This window comes from Equus przewalskii, chromosome 25 (genome assembly GCF_037783145.1).
Source record: "Equus przewalskii isolate Varuska chromosome 25, EquPr2, whole genome shotgun sequence".
NCBI classification, from domain to species: Eukaryota; Metazoa; Chordata; class Mammalia; order Perissodactyla; family Equidae; genus Equus; species Equus przewalskii.
The window spans coordinates 41,886,067-41,904,361 of record NC_091855.1 but is presented as its reverse complement, the minus strand read 5'-3'; the positions used below and the strand labels follow the sequence as shown (position 1 = coordinate 41,904,361).

Here is an 18,295-nt window from a genome sequence, read left to right as displayed (position 1 = left end):
TGACCACCCCCACCACTGCCCTGCCCCCCGCAGGGCCAGCACTATGAGGAAGAGAAGCGAGCGCTGAGCCATGAGATCGTCGCCCTCAACAGCCACCTGCTGGAGGCCAAGGTGACCATCGACAAGCTCTCGGAGGACAACGTGAGTGTCAGGCCATTCCGACCCCAAGGGGCCAGGCCCAGGCACTACGGCCCCGGGCTCGGGGGGCTGGCCCAGCGGCAGGTGGATGGACAGGGCGGTCAGGGCCTCCAGGAGCACCTGGGCAGTCGGGGAGGACAGGGGCTGCCTCCCCAGAGATGCACCGCCGAGGGCGTCCTGGAAGACCCTGGAAGGAAAGAGGACTCGAGGTAGGGAGCACTGGCCAGATCATCCTGTTCACGGCAGGCCTTGCTGACCCCGCTCAGCATTCCTGCCTTCAGCCAGCCCCAGGGGCATCAGAGCTGTGTGGCCACCCGTGGGGCCCCACTTTCAGGGCCGTGGGACATGGGCCCGGCTGCCCTCCACCGACTCCTGACAGCTGACCCCACACTCACTAATTCCGTCAGACCCTACTGGGCTCTGAGGATATGGTGTGAACAACACAGGCAGAAACATCCCTGCCCACGTGGAGTTTACATCCGAGCCGGGCAGACAGACGGAAAACAAGCGAGATGCGCATCCATGCGCTGTGTCAGAAGTGCTAAATGCCGCGGAGAAAATAAAGCAGGGAGCGTGCGAGGGAGCTGCCAGTTGCAGGGGTAGCACATTTCAAGAGGGCGCTCCTGGGAGAGGCTGCAGCAGCCCAGACCCGAAGGTGGCAAGGGAGCTGGCCACGGGATGTCCCAGAAGAGCGTTCCTTCCAGGCAGAAAGAACCACGGTGGCGAAGGTGGGCCTGGGTAGTTCGAAGAAGAGCAAGGCGGTGCGAGTGGGCTCTTGGCAGGAAGGAGGCCCAGGGTCTGAGGTCAGAAAGATGAGGCCACAGTGTATAGGCTCCCGGAGGAAGCTGGGTTTTATTCTGAGTGAAACAGGGAGCCACTGAAGGTTCTTGAAGAGAGGAGTCACAGGACTGGACTTGGACTTCTGCTGGGCTCACAGGGCTGCTGCTGGGAACAGACTGTAGGGGACGAGGGCAGGAGCAGGGAGACCGAGGAGGAGACTGGCAGCAATCCGGGGGAAGGACGTTGGGGCTCGGCCCGCATGGCGGCCGTGGAGGTGGGGAGAAGGGCTGCGATTCTGGTTATATTTTGAGGATGGAACCAACAGGATTGACCAAGATTTTGGATGTAGGGTGTGAGAGAAAGAGACGGGTCCTGCCGTCTCCTGAGCTGGGGATGCCGGGGGAGGAGCAGGCGTGGGGACAGCAGGAGCTGGGTTCCACAGTGCGCTGGACGTCCAGGAGGAGATGCTGGGAAGACATTGGGACACTGGAGATTGGGGTCTGGAGTTCAAGGCCGAGATCAGCATGCTCTCGGCATTCAAGGCCGCAGATGGGTTGGGATCACCGAGGAGCCCTGCAGATGAGAAGAAGGGAGGCCCCAGGACAGGGCGGCTGCCAGCCGTCTGTCAACCACCCAGCGGCAGACCTGGGCTGGCTGGGCAGCCCCTGCAGTCCTCTGATGCCAGTGGCAGCCAGTCGTGGGCCTCACAGGGGTCAGTTCTCAGCTCTCAGCCAACTCTGCCCTTCCCAGGAGGCCCATGGAGGCAAGGGGGCTGGGGACCCAGGTTCCCTCCACTGTGCAGGCCAAGTGGGGCAGCAGCCTCAGCCGAGAAGGAGGAGGTGGGGGGGGCTCCAGGTCCAGGGCGGGGGGGATAACGAGGGCGCCCACACCTTCAACAGCGGGCCTGAGCCACAGCACACCTGGCCCTAGTTGAGCTGAGGCCTGGGAGCAGGTGGGCCCCAGATTCCTCACTGTCAGAGCCCTCAGGCCGAGGGTCCCTGGGTGGGGCAGGAGTGAAGGCCCAGCCACAGGCACATGCAACAGAGATTTTCCAAAGACGAGACCCAGTCCCCTCCATTCCTACTGTTTGCATCTGTTTTCAGCTCAGGAGGCTGAGCCGGGCCCCGCCTCGACCTGGGGTCACACAGGCCCTCTGTCCCACTCTCCCTGACCCTCGCCCAGCCCTGCAGCCACTCCCATTGCCAGGCCATGCTCTGAGCACGCGGCGTGGGCAGCCAGCCTGGGACTGGGGGTGGCAGGCGCTGCAGCTCCCTCCTCATCCTTATGCCAGCACTGTGCCCTCAGTTCTCTTTGGAGGGACTTGGGAGGCCGAGGGACGGGCAGACCAGGCCTGTCACCATGCCTGGGGCCTCCGAGAGTTCAAGAACCGTTGAGTCCTTCTACCCCTGCCCCCACTTTGTGGGAGGGTCCCATCTGGGGCAGCCACAGGACTGCCTGGCAGGGCCCCCTTCATGCCCCGGCAGCTCCGGGTCAGAGCCGAGGCCCCCATTCTGCAGGCAAGATTGTGAGGCCCAGAGAGGGTCCTTGTCCCGCCACCCACATAGCCACTCTGCCCACCGGCTCTCTGTGTTGGCCCCTGGGCGCCAGTCAGGGCGGCAGGGACCTGGGCAAGGGGCAGGCCTGCGCCAAACGCCTTCTCTTGTCTTCCAGGAACTCTATAGGCAGGACTGCAGCCTGGCGGCCCAGCTGCTGCAGTGCAGCCAGACCTACGGCAGGGTCCATAAGGTGTCCGAGGTAACGTGGGCCCGCCCTGCCAGCCGCCCGCGCCACTGGGGCATGGCCTCTCCCCACCCCCAGGGGGAGGCGCTGGGTGAGCCTGCGGCCTCTGCCCCCGGCGCCCCCGCAGCCTTTCTGAGAGGTGCTGGAAGGGCCACCCCACGCACACTCCACCCGGTGTGGACAGCCGCCCATTCCCCCCGGTTTCCTCTGCCGGCTGCTCCTTGTCCCGGCTCCATGCCCCCCCCACACCGTCCTCGGAGCACTGATGGGGCAGAGTGACCCAGTGTGAGCCTCACAGAAACCCTGCAGTTCAGTTTGGGCACAATGACTGGCCAAGGCCACAGGGCTCTCTGGTGCCAAAGCCAGGCTGCCCCTCTCTCCACGCTCTCCCGTCATCCAGGCCTCCGTCGGTGTCCCCTCTCCCTGGGCCACCCCTGAGACACTCTCAAATAGATCAAACAGTAGTGGGATGTCCCCACAGGCACCAGGCGCTCCTGCGGAACCTGCTGGGCGCCTGGCCCTGGATCTTTGTTGCATCTGTTTCTGAGTCTGTGTGTTCAGGAGCCCCCAGGCCACATGACTGGGGGGTGGGGGGAGCAAGTGAACCCCTCAGGGGAGGAAATGCGGGGGCTGCGGCGGGGGGGTGGGGGGAGTACAGGTGACCAGGGGCCCTGAGGCGTCCTGGGCCCCGGCTCCAGCTGGGGAGCCCGGCGCAGCTCCCTCCTGGTCCACCTGCCGGGAGTCCGCGGCAGCTGCGGTCCCGGGCTGACTGCCGCCCCTGTCGCCGCCCCGCCCCGCCGCAGCTGCCCTCGGAGTTCCAGGAGCGCGTGAGCCTGCACATGGAGAAGCACGGCTGCAGCTTGCCCTCGCCGCTCTGCCACCCGGCCTACGCAGACAGCGTCCCCACCTGCGTCATCGCCAAGGTGCTGGAGAAGCCCGACCCCGCCAGCCTGTCCTCCCGCCTGTCCGACGCCTCGGCCCGCGACCTGGCCTTCGGCGACTGCGGCGAGAAGCCGGGCGCGCGGCCCCCCTACAAGGGCGACATCTACTGCAGCGACACGGCCCTCTACTGCCCCGAGGAGCGGCGGCGCGACCGGCGGCCCAGCGTGGACGCGCCCGGGACCGACGTGGGCTTCCTGCGGGCCCAGAACTCCACCGACAGCGCGGCCGACGAGGAGGACGAGGCCGAGGCGGCCGCCTTCCCCGCCGCCTTCCGGCACGAGGCCTTCCCGGCCTACGCAGCCTCGCTGCCCACGTCCAGCTCCTACTCGAGCTTCAGCGCCACGTCGGAGGAGAAGGAGCCGGCGCCGCCGGGCACGCTCCCCGCCGCGCAGCAGGCCCTGTACCGGCCCGGCCGCGACGAGCTCTTCGAGCGCGCGCCGCCCGCCGCCGCCGCCTTCCAGGGCAGCCCGCGCTTCGCCAAGGCCGCGGCCGCCGTGGCCGCGCCGCTCGAGGCCGAGGTGGCCCCGGGCTTCGCGCGGACCGTGTCGCCCTACCCGGCCGAGCCCTTCCGCTTCCCGGCGTCGCCGGGCCCGCGCCAGGCGCTCATGCCGCCCAACCTGTGGAGCCTGCGCGCGCAGCCGGGGGCGGCGCGGCTGCCCGGCGAGGACGCGCGCGCGCGCTGGCGGCCGCTGAGCGTGGAGGACGTGGGCGCCTACCCGGTCCCCGCGCCCGCGGCCGGCCGCGCGTCGCCCTGCAGCTTCTCGGAACGCTACTACGGCGGCGAGGGCGCCGAGGGCCGCGCCAGCCCGCGCTACGCCGCCTACAAGGCCGACAGCTTCCCCGAGGGCGCCGAGCTGGCGCGCGGCCGCCGCGCCGAGCCCTGCTTCCTCCGCGCGGCCGCCGACCGCAGCCTGAGCCCCGGCCGCGCGGCCGACCCGCTGCCCGGCTACGCGCCCGGGGACGCACCCGGCGACAGGCTGTGCGCGGCGGCCGGCAGCCCCGAGCCCGAGCGCAGCCCGCACAGCTCCAGGGACTCCCTGGAGCCCAGCTCCATGGAGGCCTCCCCGGAGATGCTCCCGGCCGCGCGCCTCAGCCCGCAGCCGGCCTTCGCGCGGACTGGCGGCGCGGGGCTCAGCCGCAAGGACAGCCTCACGAAGGCCCAGCTCTACGGAACCTTGCTCAACTGAGCGCCGCCCGGCCCGGCCCGGCCCGGCCCGGGGCCAGCCTCGCCCCCGCCCCGCCCCCCGGCCCCGCCGCCAGGCCCCTCTCGTGCACCTGCCCCCGGCGAGCCGGCCGAGAGCAGGGCCCGCCCCGCGTTGTCGCGTCCGCCCCAGCCCCGCCACGGTGGAACTGCCCCCAGAACGTTTTTCACATTCCAGCGTCCCTCCCCACCTGAGATGAGCATTCCCCCCTTTTATAAAGTGAAACTATTTTTATAGAGAAAAAGGGTCTTTCTTAACGCACTTGGCCTCCAGCTCCCTGGATGGCAGCCTTGGCGTTTTCAACACAAAGCTCCTTTATTTTTCGGATGAGGGCAAGTGGGGCTTGCCCCTTGGAGGGAAGGACGGTGTCCTACGGAGACACCCCGGTGAGCCAGTGACAAGGGAACCCCGAAGCTCTGTCCACAAAGAGGGGAACTGGAACGGGTGAAGGGATGGGAAACGTTTTAAACTGTTTTCGCCGTGTGGCCGACACCCCCCGAGCTCTCCCGTGGTCCGTCGTCCCGAGTGGGGCCGGTGCTCGTCCCCCAGTGTCCCGCTCCCTGGCACCACCTCGCTCTACCTCAGACGTATGAGGCCCTCTGACTCCCGGTTTCTGTGGCTTGCTTTCCTGTCGTCCGCCATGCATGCCCTGTCTCCGTTAGTACTGTATTTTGCATTCATTAATAAAAGACATCGGTGGAAAGAATCTGGGTCTGGGCTGTTTCTTCTCCCCACTGCCTTCTGATCACAGGGACATGTGGCCCTGGTGTCCTTCCCCGTCTTCTCTCTGCGGCCGAGGCGTCTCCTGACCCTGATGCTCCTGCCCCCACCGGGCATGTGTCGGGTTTGAATTGCCATTGTCCGACCCGCTACACTTATGAGCGCCTTTTAGACGGTGTTCCTTTACCTTATCCCACACATTTCTACTCCCTCATTCATTCCCACATCTGACTTTGCTTCTGCATAAAGATTCCCTAGGATTCCTTTAGGGCGGCTCTCCTGGTGAGATTCTCCCAGCTTTTATTTCTCTGAAGATGTCTTTGCCCGTTTTTGAAGGACATTCTCACTGGGGAGGATGTGAGCAGGTGGTCCCTTTGCCCCAGCACACAGAGATGCCACCTGCGCTGTTCTCTGGCTTCCCCTGGGGTGCAGCCTCGCCAGCTCTCCCTCCGGGAGCTGTTCCCCTGGTGGTCATCTGTCTTTTTCTCCCAGCTGCTCAGGACCATCCCTTTCACTTTGGTTTTCTGCAGTTTTCCTGAGGTGTGTCTGGGTGTGGGGTTATCCTTCTTGGGCGTTCACAGGGACTCTTGGATCTGTGGATTGATGTATTTCATCAGTTCTAGGACATTCTCAACTATCCTTTTTTCTCTGCCGTTTTCTCCCTTCTCTCGCCCTGGGATGCCGTTGGAGCAATGGCAGACCCTCTCACTGTATCCTCTTCGTCTCTTCTGCATGGGCCCCATTTTCATCTTGCCATAGTGAGTCTGCGTCATTGGTCTGCCATTTCACTAATTCTCTTCTGCTGTACCCACTCAGCTGCCAAACACAGCCACTGACTTTTTAGCTTTAGTTATTAATGTTTCCCATTTCTAGAAGTTCTGTGCAGTTGTACACATCCACTATGCTACTTTGATAGTCTCCTATGCCCTAGAGCTGTTTCCAAGCTTGTCCTTTATTTCCTTCAACACCGTGGGCACAGCTGGTTCAACGTCTGGGTCTGGGGCTTCCTTCCATCATGTGGGGCCCATGCAGATCTGTTTCTCTGGGTTCCTGACCATGTTGCCGTGTTTCTTCGTGTGCCTGGTTATCTTGGATGCATGCTCATCAATACCCTTGAGAATGTACTTGGGCGGCGGGGGGTTCTGCAAAGTTCTGCGGGGGCGCTTTATGTCTGTTCCTCCAGGGGGCTTCTGGCTCACCTTGGCCTGGGAGCATGCCTGAAGTTCCCTTGCCCACCCAGCTTCGTGTAGCTCCCAGGTGGGTCTGCCTCTTGCCAGGCGACCCCAAGGAAGGTGGGCCTCAGCTGTGGCTCCCAGCATCCCTGCACTTGACCTGCTTCTGGAGGAGAGGCCAGAGCCCACCTGGCTGCCTCCCCAGGAGCAGACGCGCCCTAGGAGCAGCCTCCCCAAGCCAGAGGGGGCTGCAGAGAGCCTTGGGGGTCAGCTCCCCTCTCTGGGGCTCAGTTTCCTTGTGGGCAGATGGGGGAAGTGAGCCTCACTGAACTGGGGGCAACTGGCAGGTGTAGGGAAAAACATGTGGCCCCGGGCACCCACCCAGCAGGCTCTCACCCAGAAGGGACCCCAGCCTCGTGAGCCCCACGTGTCGGCGTGCGATTGGGCAGCAGGGTTGGGAACCCCGAGGGCTTTGTAGCCTTGGCCCAGAGGGCCTTCTCAGATTCAGGGTCCTGGCCCCCCCAGTGTCATCTCAGTGCCCCCCTAGATGGCTCTATACGTCACAGAGCTGTCCTGCCATAGCCTCCAAAGCCAGCCACAACCATAGCCAGTGTGCGGTTCCCTCTGCCAATCACCCCTCCCTCCACTTGGAGTCCTGCTGACCCCCAATGGGACCCTGTCTGTGCACCCACCACCCACCTACCCATCCATATACGTTTCTTCTCGACCCCCAGCGGGGAAGTGTGGAGCAGGGCTCTGCCGCCAGCTTGCCATGTCACCTTAGGTGAGTCCCTCTGGGCCAGTTTCCCCTTCTAGAGCCTGAGGACTCTGAAATGAGATTCCCAGGGACCCCTAGACAGTAGGTGGCCCCACCGTGTGGAGAGCCCCAGGCTAGGCCAGAGGAGGATCCCGGGAGGGGGAAGACCACAGGCCACGGAGTCACACGGTCCTGGGCACGTCCCTCTGCCCTCCGAGCTGCAGCTTCCTCAACTAGACAGCGGGGATGGCAGCGACCTCACGGGGGACTGCGAGACCAGCGCCACTCAACAGTCATGGCCTCGCGCTGGCAGCACACAGCCATGCTGGCGTGTCGAGGTGAAACCGTCTTCTCCCTTGACAGCCCGGATCTGTATTTCAGATGTGCAGGTGAGGGGAAAGGCAAGCTCTGAGCCCCGGGAAGCGGGTGGCGGGACAGCCCGCTTTTCTTTGGCATTCCCGCTCCTCACTTTCTGCATTTAGCTCTCTTGTTTTAAAGTTGCAAATGTGAACTCCCAGACACCCTACAGAGGACCAGAGCGAGCCTGTAAGGATGCTCTCTGGGAGAAAGCATTTGGAAAAAGAAACAGAGACATGCAGGACACCTGCCATTCTTCAGAAAAATTACCTAAAAAGGGAGGGGCTTGCAACCAGCACTCATGGGGCACTGGGCTGAGAAGCCAGATCCACAGAGAGTGGCATTAAGAAACAGAGGCTGTGGTTCTGGGGCGCCCTGGACACCCCCTGGCTCCACGAGGATCAGAGCTTTGGTTGGGTCAAGGGCACCAGTGTGGGAAAGAAACGGACGTCAAGGACGGAGGTTTAGGTGGTGTTTGCCCCGTGAGGTGGGAAGATACTGGTCTATAAAGCCCTTCCTCTGCATTATCTCCCCGGCTTGTCCCCACTTTACAGATGAGGAAACTGAGGCTCAGAGAAGCAAAGCACGTGCAGAGGCCGGATGCAAGCGGATGATGGGCCTGGGACCTGAGCCAGTCTCCTGGCTCCAAATCCCACACGGTGGCAGGCAGCCAGGGGGTGGGCTCAGCACAGGACGGGGGCCGGGCAGTCCTGTGGATGGGGAGGTCATCCCATGGCCACACCCCAGAGCCTGACTGAGACGGTCTGTAAGCGACGCTCACTAAGCGAGCGGTGATGTTAACACGTCCCGGTGGGGAAAGCACGCAGCACACCCTGCCGTGAGAGCTCACTCAGGAGATGCCCCCAGCAGGGCAGGCAGACGACCGCCCGCTTCAGGCTGGGCTGGAAAGCAGGACGTCTGGACTCCAGCACCAGGGGCTGCAGGCAAGGCGGGGGCAGGAAAGGCCAACGACAGGCGCCCTGGGGAGGCCAGTCCCCTCCCTCCCCTCCCGGCGTGTCTCAGTTCATCCACACGTCACTCATGCACCCCACAAATGTGTGCTGACGGCCTGTCCAGGCCAGACCCGGGGAGACACGCTGTCCTGAGAACACAGGGGGCCCAGCACCCTCCCCTCCAGCTTTACAGGGGAGCTGTGCCTGGCCAAGGACCCTGGTCTGGGGTGATGCGTGACAGAAGCCAGCCAGTCAGGGTCCTTCCCTGAGACTTGTCAACGGGGAATGGAGGAGGAAGGCCACCCTGGGGGGGGGGGGGTTCCTGCCGTGAGACTGAACCTGGTTGAGGCTGATGCACAGGGAGGACGGGAGAGGCCCCGCCAACCCTCGGCCCAAGGGCTGAGAACGGAGCCGGACTGCGCCCTCCGGCCTAAACTGGCTGGACTCCTCCCTCGAGCAACTGGACTGACTAGCATTAACATTATTACTCATACTGCCAGCTGCCGCTGCCTGAGTGCCGGCTGCATCCAGGCCCTGCCACAGCTGCACAGGTCCAGCCTCAGGAATCCCCGCAAGCTGGCTACTGGTGCTTCTCACTTTACAGAAGGGAAACCGAGCCACTGGGCAGCTCAGCACTGGCTGCGGCCACACGGTGACGACAGGTGATGGCAGGGTTTAAGTAGACGTCTGTCTGATCCCAAAGCCCGCGTCCTGTCGGCAGGCCACACCTGCAGTTGTTCACAGAAGGCCCACTGTGCGCCAGGGGCCAGGCACAGAGCGGGCACTGCAGCCCTGTGAGGCTCACACCCACTGTGCGCGTGGGGCTGGGCGGCGCCAGCATCTACAGCATCCGGGGAGCCGAGCGCCCTGCGGGAGGAGACTGAGCTTGCCAGGAGGTGGGGAGAGGCCTCCCTGAGGCCCACCGTCTGCGCAGAGCCCTGAATGAGGGAGGGAGGGGGCGGGGGAGGCCCAGCAGAGGGGGCAGCAGTGCGATTGGCGCACAGTATGGGGAGCCATCATCTGGGAAGGCTTCACCCAGAAGTGACCCAGGGTGGGCTTCACAGGTCACAGAGCTGCCCCTCAGAGCCGGGGAAGTCACCTGCGGTGCAGGTGAGAGCGTGAGCGAGGCCCGGCAGGACAGCTGTGTGAGGGCACTGGGAACATCCATGGCCGCGCCAGGTGCTGAAGGACGCACGCAGCCTCCGCCCTGCTCAGGCCAGGGCAGCCCCTGTGGGGCCTCCACTTCTGCTGGGGACCAGACCCACTGGGCACGGGATGTGATTATCTTTATTTTCACCAAATCAGCCATTTTTGAGCCTAAAAAGAGAAGGGGATCCCACCTTGAGCTCCCAGCACTCACTGGGACCCTGCATCCTGCACGGGCCTGGGGAGCGTATTTCTCTTCACCCTTCAAGGGGCCGGGGTGGGGGGTCACTTGGGACCATGTGCTCAGGGCAGTGGATCCCTGGGCTCATGGGGGCGGCCGCTCACTTATGGCCCTGGCGGGGTTAGTCCTCATTGGCCTGCCCAGATCCCCGGGGAGCTGGGTCTTCCCAGCCCAGCTCCTTGCAACTCCTCAAGGGCCCTTTGCTCCTCCACATTGCTGCTTCACCCAGGGCAGACACACTCGCGTGGGCAGCATGCACACCAACAGGCAGTGGGCAAGAGGGAGCCTAGAGGGCCCCAGGGCTTGGGCAGACCCAGGGGCCCAGCTGGCCACGCTGTGTGTGCACAGCTAGAGGGGCCTGCGCCCTGTGAGCAGCAGGGCCTGCCATGCTCCAGCACGGAGCTCCTGAGGGCAGACCTCAGACCCACAGTCCCCCAGAGCCTCTGTCTGCCCTGGGCACTCCCTCATCAGGCCCAGCAGAGCCAGGCTGACCCCATCTCAAGCCCCCACCATCCTCTTTGTGTCAGAGCTCCTGTGGGCCTGCAAGACGAAGCTGCCAAAACGTATCTGCCGCTGAAATAACCTAAGAAATAGCAAAACACTCACATTTATTGAGCGTCACCAGCAACCTGCCAGGTGCCTTCACTAATGTGGTCCTCACGACCCTGAGACAAACGGACTTTGCCCCCATTTTACAGATGAGGAAACTGAGGCTTACAGGGGGGTGGAGGCAGCCAACCTCAGTGCTTACACAACCCACCCCACAGAAGAAGGGGAGCCTGGGACCCTGCTGGCGTCTGGAAGGTTCCACACTCGGAGGCTCAGTGCCAGATCTTAACATCGCCCTCCCAGGAGCAGGTGGCGAGGACGGAGGGCAGCACAGGGTGGAAGGTGGTGCCGACACAGGCCTGGGCATGCCCGGGCAGTATCCGCGCTCGGCTGGCAGTGCGGAAGCTGTACAGCAGGGCCCGGCCGTCAGCGCTGCCCGTCACCAGCAGGTCCCCGTCCGGGGAACACTCGCAGCCCACCGAGTAGCCTTCCACCTGCAGAGGGCGACACCGAGGGTGAGCAGGCCACAGCGGCCCCCACGCAGTCCCACCTCTTCCTCCAGCCTGTCCCTGTGAGGGCGTTATTACGCCCACCCTACAGAGGAGCGGGCTGAGGCCCAGAGCAGGCAGGGAGCAGAGCTGGCTTCACACCCAGCAGCCCCAAGCCAAAGCCTGAGCTCCTCCCGTGAGGCTGGGGTCCCGGTTTGGACCCTGGTGCACAAGGCTAGTTTAGCGGGATGACGATGGAACAGCACCAGCATGGCTGTCGGTGTCTGGCCTCGCTGATGGTCACTGAGTCCCCAGGGCCCCTCTGTCCCAGTGAGGCAGGCCTCAGTGGGGAAAGGGGATTGACGTAGAAATGGCCCCCACCCCCGTTCTGTCCTGCCATTCCCCCCATCACTCTGACCTGTCCGTATGAGCCAACCAGTGAGGGAAAATTTTTCCCACCAGCGGCTGGGGCCTGGGGTAGGGCCAGGTGTGGCCCAGGGCCTTGAGTGGACACCAGGCCACAGAGCATATGGTCACCTGGGAAACAGGAAACAGAATCTGCCTGGACAGAGGGCCCGCACACTCTGGGCCCGAAGTCCATTGCTGGCATTGTCCAGCAGGAGGCTCTGGGGCCAGAGCTCAGCCTTCCAGCTGGGGGACAGGGACAGGGTACCTTGTGCCCTTCGTAGCGCCGCCTTCTGCTCATCCGGTAGGGCCACACGGCGGAGAAGAGGGCCAGGTAGTTGCCATTGGTCTGCGCCAGGAACACAGGCTCCCGCGGGTGCAAGGTGAGGCTGGGGCAGGTGTATCTCTCCTGGGAAACAGGGCCACAAAGAGGATGGAGAAGGCTCCCGGTGGGCTGGCAGACATGCCACCCAGCACTCTGCTCGGGGCATCGAGCCCTCCTCCTGGACCTCAGCTGAGGGGTCTGTATGAGTTTCCTACGGCTGCTGCAACAGACTGCCACAATTCTTAGTGACTTAAAACAACGCACAATGGTTAGCTCACAGTTCTGGGGGCAGAGACTGAAGTGGGTCTCACTGGGATGGAACCAGGTGCCAGCGGAGCTGGCTCCTTCTCGCAGCCCTGCGGGGAATCCGTTCCCTTGTCTTTTCCAGCTTCTAGAGGCCACCTGCACTCCTTGGTCACGGCCCTTGTGGTGGACTGAAAAATGTCCCCCCAAGTATATCCATGTCCTAACTCCTGGGACCCGTGAAATGTCCCCTGTCCCTGGGAACCTGGGACCCTATATGGCCCCTCCAAAGATCAAGAAGGTAGATATAATTAAATTAAGGATCTTGAGACGGGGAGATTCTCCTGCATTGCTGCCCTAGGTGCACTCGCAGGTATCCTTATAAAAGGGGGGCGGGGGAGAGCAGACACTCAGGAGGTGGCTGTGAAGGAGCAGGGAGTGGCGGGAGGATGTCGGCGTGAAGACTAGAGTGATGCAGCCACAAGCCGAGAATCCCCAGCAGCCACCAGAAGCTGGAAGGAGCAAGGGACAGACTCCGCCGGAGCCTCCAGAGGGAGCACGGCCTGCCAACGCATTGATTTCAGCCGGTGACACTGACCACAAACTTCTGGCCTCCAGACTGTGAGAGGATAAATTTCTGTTGGTTTAAGCCACCAAGCATGCGGTCACTTGTTACAGAGCAATAGAAAATGAATCCGCACGCCCACATCCCCACCTCCACCGTGAGCCCTCAGGGCAGTCCCAGCCCAGCCCAGGGTCCCACACAGCAAAACACACAGCAAGGGAGGCGGTGAACGGCCACGGGAGAAGATGAATGCCTGAATAAAGTGCTCAAAACACAGGCAGGGAAATCTCCCCGTCTGATAGGCTCGGTCACACAGACCCCCTAACCCCTCTCACCTGCACCTGTGCTCCCATGTTCTAAGTATCGTCCTTAAGCCACACTCGCTAAATGAGCCCCAATGCAGAGGGCAGCGTGGGGAGCAGCGGGAACCACGGCAGCAGACGAATGTGCCCATTGGAAGCATGGAGGCCACGGTGGCCCCGTGAGGAGCTCCCCAGAGGGACACTGCCCGGCAGAGCACCTCCTCCCCGCACAGCGAGTGAGGAGCTGTGATCCAGGAGGGCCGCCGGCTCGGGCGCGCCACGCCTTCCTCCACCTCGCTCGCTTGCCCTGGTCTCTGCAGGGGCTGTGGCGGCAGGACGCCCTGGTGGCCAGACACGCTCCTGCGCCCCTCCAGGGGCCTGGCCTTCCCAGGCAGTTGCACTAGAACCCTGAAGTGAAGGTCCAGAGGCAGGTTGGCGCAGGATCACTTTGAACCCGCTGAGAACAAGGGAAAAGCAGGGAGCGGGAGAAGCTGTATATGTACACCTGACAGATAGTTTTTCATTGCGGGTGGGAGAGAATAGCCATGGCTGATTTGAAATCTTAAAAGATGATGATGGTAGTGACGGGGATGGTGATGGCGATGATGGTGCTCGTGCTAGTGACGGTGAACAGGAACGATGGTGGTGATGAGGGTGGCGGTAGTGATGGTGATTCTGAAAATGACGGTGGCGATATGATAGCAGTGCTGGTGATGGTGGTGATAAGAGCGGTGGTGATGGTGGTGCGGTGGCGGTAATGGTGATGGTGGTAGTGATAGCAATGCTGAAAATAATGGTGGTGATGATGATGGTGGTGATGGTGGTGGTGATGACAGTGGTGATGATGACAGAGGTGATGACAGGAAAGGCATTCACGGAGCACTCTGTGCCTGGCACTGTGCTAGACCCTTTTTTTTATAAGCATTATCTCTTTTAATTCTCAAAACTGTTCTATGAGGCAAGTAATATTCTTATCCTCAATTTTCTAAGAGGAAAATGAGACTCAAAGAGGCTAAGCAATGGGCCCAGGGCCCCCAGCGTGTCAGTGGTGAGTCCAGGATTGTAATGCAGGTGGTCTAACTTCGGAGTCCCTGCTGGAACTCCGGAGCCACAGCCCAGGCAAAGCCACTGGGCAAGGGAGGGCAGAAACCCGCCAGCTGGCTAGCGTGGCACAGAGGGGAGGGGTGTCTTGGGTTGTGCAGCCGTCTTCCTGTCAATCTGGACTGGCCTGCCCCTCCAGACCCTAACCCTGCGGTGGCTGCGCTGGGCAGACGAGCAGGAGGACAGTTAGGGAGTGGCTGTGATCTGGGAGCCTGTGGGAGGTTCTCTGGACGGGCCTGGCCCTACGCTTTGCCTTCCCCCACCTCGAGGTTTCAGGCAGACAATCTTCTCCCCAGAGCCTGCCTGCTGAACCGTCTCCCGCAGGAAGTGACCTGGGACCCAGATAGCCGGGGGCTACGGGGACGTGTCCGGGGCTGAACCTGAAAGCAATGCCAAACAGGCTGTCTCACATGGAAAATCTGGTTGGAGATTTTGGCGGAGCTCCGGAAATCCCAGGCGATAATGGTGCGGTCGGCGGAGTCCCGGCTCGAAGCATCTGTGCTGCTCAGAAACTCGGAGCCCTCCTGGAGGAAGAGGATGTCCAAGGTCTGCTGGATGGCTGCCTTGTAGCTTCTCACCACCTGCAAGAGTGGACGCCTGTCACGCTGGTGGGCCCCAGGAGTTCGGGGCAGGCACCCACAGGGAGGGCTGCCGAGCACCCAGAGGGCAGGAGAGTTTAACGGGGACCGTGCTGGGCAACGCACCCCCAGGCTGAGCAGCCTGAGCTGTGGAGCTGGGGCACGGGGCAGGGAGCCCTTGGGGCCCTCCCTCCCCGCCAGGCAAATGTCTGTCTCCCTGGGGACCTGCTCTGTGATACCTCCCACAGCCTCGCCTGATAGCTCCCTATGAAGAGTCCTCCCCCGCCCCGCCCACCCCACATCCACCAGCACGGGGGCCCAGGGCAGCGTGACGATCCCCGCAGTCAGCCTGGTCCCCAAGAGAGCAGCTGGTGACCATGAAAGTGAGCTTTGGGAAGGGCCCACAGCTAGTCAAGAGCAGGCAAAGGGTCTCAGGGATGCCTATCAATACTGTGGCCATACTTTGTGAAGAGGGTCTTGCTTCTGAAGACCTCATATAATTCACAGCTCATAAAGTCCCAGCCTATTGTCCCTGGAGCAGTAATCCTATCACACGGAGCAGGCGTTCTTGGAGACCATAAAGCCAGAACCACAGCACGGAGGTCAGCTTTAAAGACACTTTTTATTTCTTAGTATCACTGCCAATATTCCATTGCTTCCTGTCTCATAAAGTAACGTGATTAAGTATCAAGCAGTTGTTCCGCCCTCTTTAGAGCATTTTATCACACTCATCTTCCATTCTAAAACAACTGGTTTGGGTAGGGGGGGGTCCCAGGACCAGGACTAACAAGTATCTCCACTTAACAAACTCATGGAAAGAGATTCCATGCTCATGGGTTGGAAAAATAAACATGTCAAAACGTCCGTATTACCTAAAGCAATCTACAGATTCAACGCAATCCCAATCAGAATCCCAATGACATTCTTCACAGAAATAGAACGAAGAATCCTAACATTTATGTGGAAGAAGAAAAGACCTCAAACAGCCAAAGCAACCCTGAGAAAAAAGAACAAAGCTGGAGGCGTCACAATCTCTGACTTCAAAAAGTACTATAAAGCTATAGTGATCAAAACCGCATGGTCCTGGCAGACAAATAGGCACACAGATCAACGGAACAGAACTGAAAGCCCAGAAACAAAACCACACATCTACGGACAACTAATCTTTGACAAAGGTGCCAAGAACATACAATGGAGAAAAGACAGTCTCTTTGATAAATGGTGCTGGGAAAACTGGACAGCCACGTGCAAAAGAATGAAAGTGGACCATTATCTCACACCATATGCAAAACTTAACTCAAAATGGATCAAAGACTTGAATGTAAGACCTGAAACAATAAAACTCCCAGAAGAAAATATAGGTAGTCCACTCTTTTGTTTGTTTTTTTTTTAAAGATTGGCACCTGGGCTAACAACTGTTGCTAATCTTTTTTTTTTTCCTGCTTTATCTCCCAAACACCCCCCAGTACATAGTTGTATATCTTAGTTGCAGGTACTTCTAGTTGTGGGTTGTGGGACTTCGCCTCAACGTGGCCTGACGAGTGGTGCCATGTCTGCGCCCAGGATCCGAACCCTGGGCCGCTGCAACGGAGCGCGTGAACTTAACCACTCGGCCACGGAGCCAGCCCCCAGTAGTACACTCTTTAACATCGGTCTTCGAAGGATCTTTTTGAACACCATGTCTCCTCGGGCAAGGGAAACGGAAGAAAAAATAAACAAATGGGACTACATCAGACTAAAGAGCTTCTGCAAGGCAAAGGAAACCAGGAACAAAACGAAAAGACAACCCACCAACTGGGAGAAGGTATTTGCAAATCATACATCTGACAAGGGGTTAATCTCCAAAATACATATAAAAAAACAAACTCACGGACAACACGACTTTGAACTGCAATATCGAGCAACGGCAGGCAGGGCCCAGCGCCCGGCCAGCCTGCTTACCAGCTCCCAGGGCGCCACCATGTGGCCAGAGCACAAGCACGGTTCTCTGGGACCTCAGCCTGTCACCTGTGAAATGAGCTGTCTTAACAAATTTTTTAAAAACTGGAGGCCACAACCTTCCAAATGTTGCAGACATGTTTTCTATCATCCTCTTTCAAATGTATATAAGTCAAGTTCACATTAAATAAAGCACTCCATAAATCCAACTTAGATGGGTGGTATGTGGGGACCCATTCTCCAGATGAGGAACACTGAGGCTCAGAGAGATGCAGGGATTTGCTGAAAGTCACACAGCCAGGCTGTGGTGGAGCCTCTTCCTGCCCCAGCTGCGTCCCTGGGGTCCACATGCCAGTCTCCTGCTGGCCAATTCCTGCCTCACTAAACGTGGGGACAAATTCCTGAGGGAGGTAGGCAACAAATGACTGCTCTTCTCTGAGCCTCTTCAGAAGCAGCCCCCAGCTAGAGCAATTTCCAGCAGCGCCCCCTGAAGCCCGAGGAGTGGTCCAGGAGCAGAAAGAGAGGGAAGGCCACAGGCCTCCGAACACAGGGCAGGGAGACGGGCTACCCCTCCCCGGCCAGCCTAGGTAGCTGCTCCCCAGGGTGCGTGGGGCTGCCTGCCTCCCTCCCTCCGGGCGCCAGGATTCCACATGCCCGCTCTGCCCTCCCCGGGTAGCGCTGAGTCTCACAGAGTGTGGACCGAGAGGAAAGCTCCCTGCCCCCAGCCATGAGGGGCATGGAGGCTGTGCTGCTGACAAGATGCTCCAGCCTGCCCAGATGGGGGCTGGGGCAGCAGTCGAGGGCCTGGGACGCGGCGTGGCACACCATGGCAGTCCCCAACATCTGCTCAGCAGAGCAGCGCCATCCCAAGACGGCGTCCGGAATCCATTTTGGTGGGGAGGTGGGGAGGGGAGGGAACAACGCCCCACCATCATGGCTCTGGAGCAGTCTCTTCATGGCTCCAGACCCACCCCCACCTCCCAGCCCCAGCATCATTTCAGTCTCCCCTTGCTTGAACCACCCTGCCCTCCAGCCCCCCAGACCCCCATTCACCTGGGCCACGAGGAGCCTGACGGCCTTCCTTCCCCCGTTCCTGAAGCCCTCTCCATCCCCAAGTTCAGGTGCGGAGCAGGGAATCAGAGACGTCGGAGACAGCAAATGCCAAGAGCGGAGTAGTCCGGCCACCTCGTGTCCCTGGATGTGGCCTGTGTACTGAGGTGCCTCTCCTCCCTGGTGGTGAGGGGCCCACCGCAGCCCTGGAGCTCTAACAGCCTGTAAAGAATGGCCATTGGTGGGCGCCCACATGTGCCGGGCACTTCCGTGCTCCCCACAGGAGCGTGAGCAGGTGCAGGCCTCTGCACGACGGCCCTTCTCCAGCAGCAGCACCTCGGTCCCCAAGGGGGTTCAGGAAGTGCCTGACCCAGGAGAGGATGGAGGAGGAGGGGTCCCTCCCTGCCACTCAGTGAGTGCCCGTGAAGTGCCAGCCACTGGCCAGGGGTTTCACACAAATTATCTCATGACCACTGTGGAGGCAGCTTCTCCCAGGGGGCGGCAGAAGGCCCAGAGAGAAGCAAAGGGCCGGGGGTCCGTGGCACAGCTCCCTGTATGCCCCACCCACACACCACCTGCCCCCCAAGACAAACTTCTCCAGGA

The 18,295-nt window shown here is 61.1% G+C and overlaps 2 protein-coding genes across 7 annotated transcripts in view; one reads left to right on the top strand and one right to left on the bottom strand.

The window, feature by feature from the left end:
• BEGAIN (brain enriched guanylate kinase associated) overlaps positions 1-5,508 on the top strand; it is a 48,079-nt gene extending 42,571 nt beyond the window's left edge. For all 4 annotated transcript variants that reach the window (XM_070593581.1, XM_070593580.1, XM_070593579.1 and 1 more), the window contains 3 exons: positions 34-141; positions 2,590-2,673; positions 3,462-5,508. In XM_070593581.1, coding sequence (XP_070449682.1) covers positions 34-141; positions 2,590-2,673; positions 3,462-4,787 — 1,518 coding nt within the window. In that variant the 3' untranslated portion in view covers positions 4,788-5,508. The remainder of the gene's footprint in view (positions 1-33; positions 142-2,589; positions 2,674-3,461) is intronic.
• Positions 5,509-10,739: 5,231 nt separating this feature from the next.
• The window catches only part of WDR25 (WD repeat domain 25), a 137,229-nt gene continuing 129,673 nt past the window's right edge, over positions 10,740-18,295 (bottom strand). For all 3 annotated transcript variants that reach the window (XM_070593574.1, XM_070593573.1, XM_008536979.2), the window contains exons 5-7: positions 14,537-14,707; positions 11,859-11,999; positions 10,740-11,191 (exon numbers count right to left, since the gene is read on the bottom strand). In XM_070593574.1, coding sequence (XP_070449675.1) covers positions 10,970-11,191; positions 11,859-11,999; positions 14,537-14,707 — 534 coding nt within the window. In that variant the 3' untranslated portion in view covers positions 10,740-10,969. The remainder of the gene's footprint in view (positions 11,192-11,858; positions 12,000-14,536; positions 14,708-18,295) is intronic.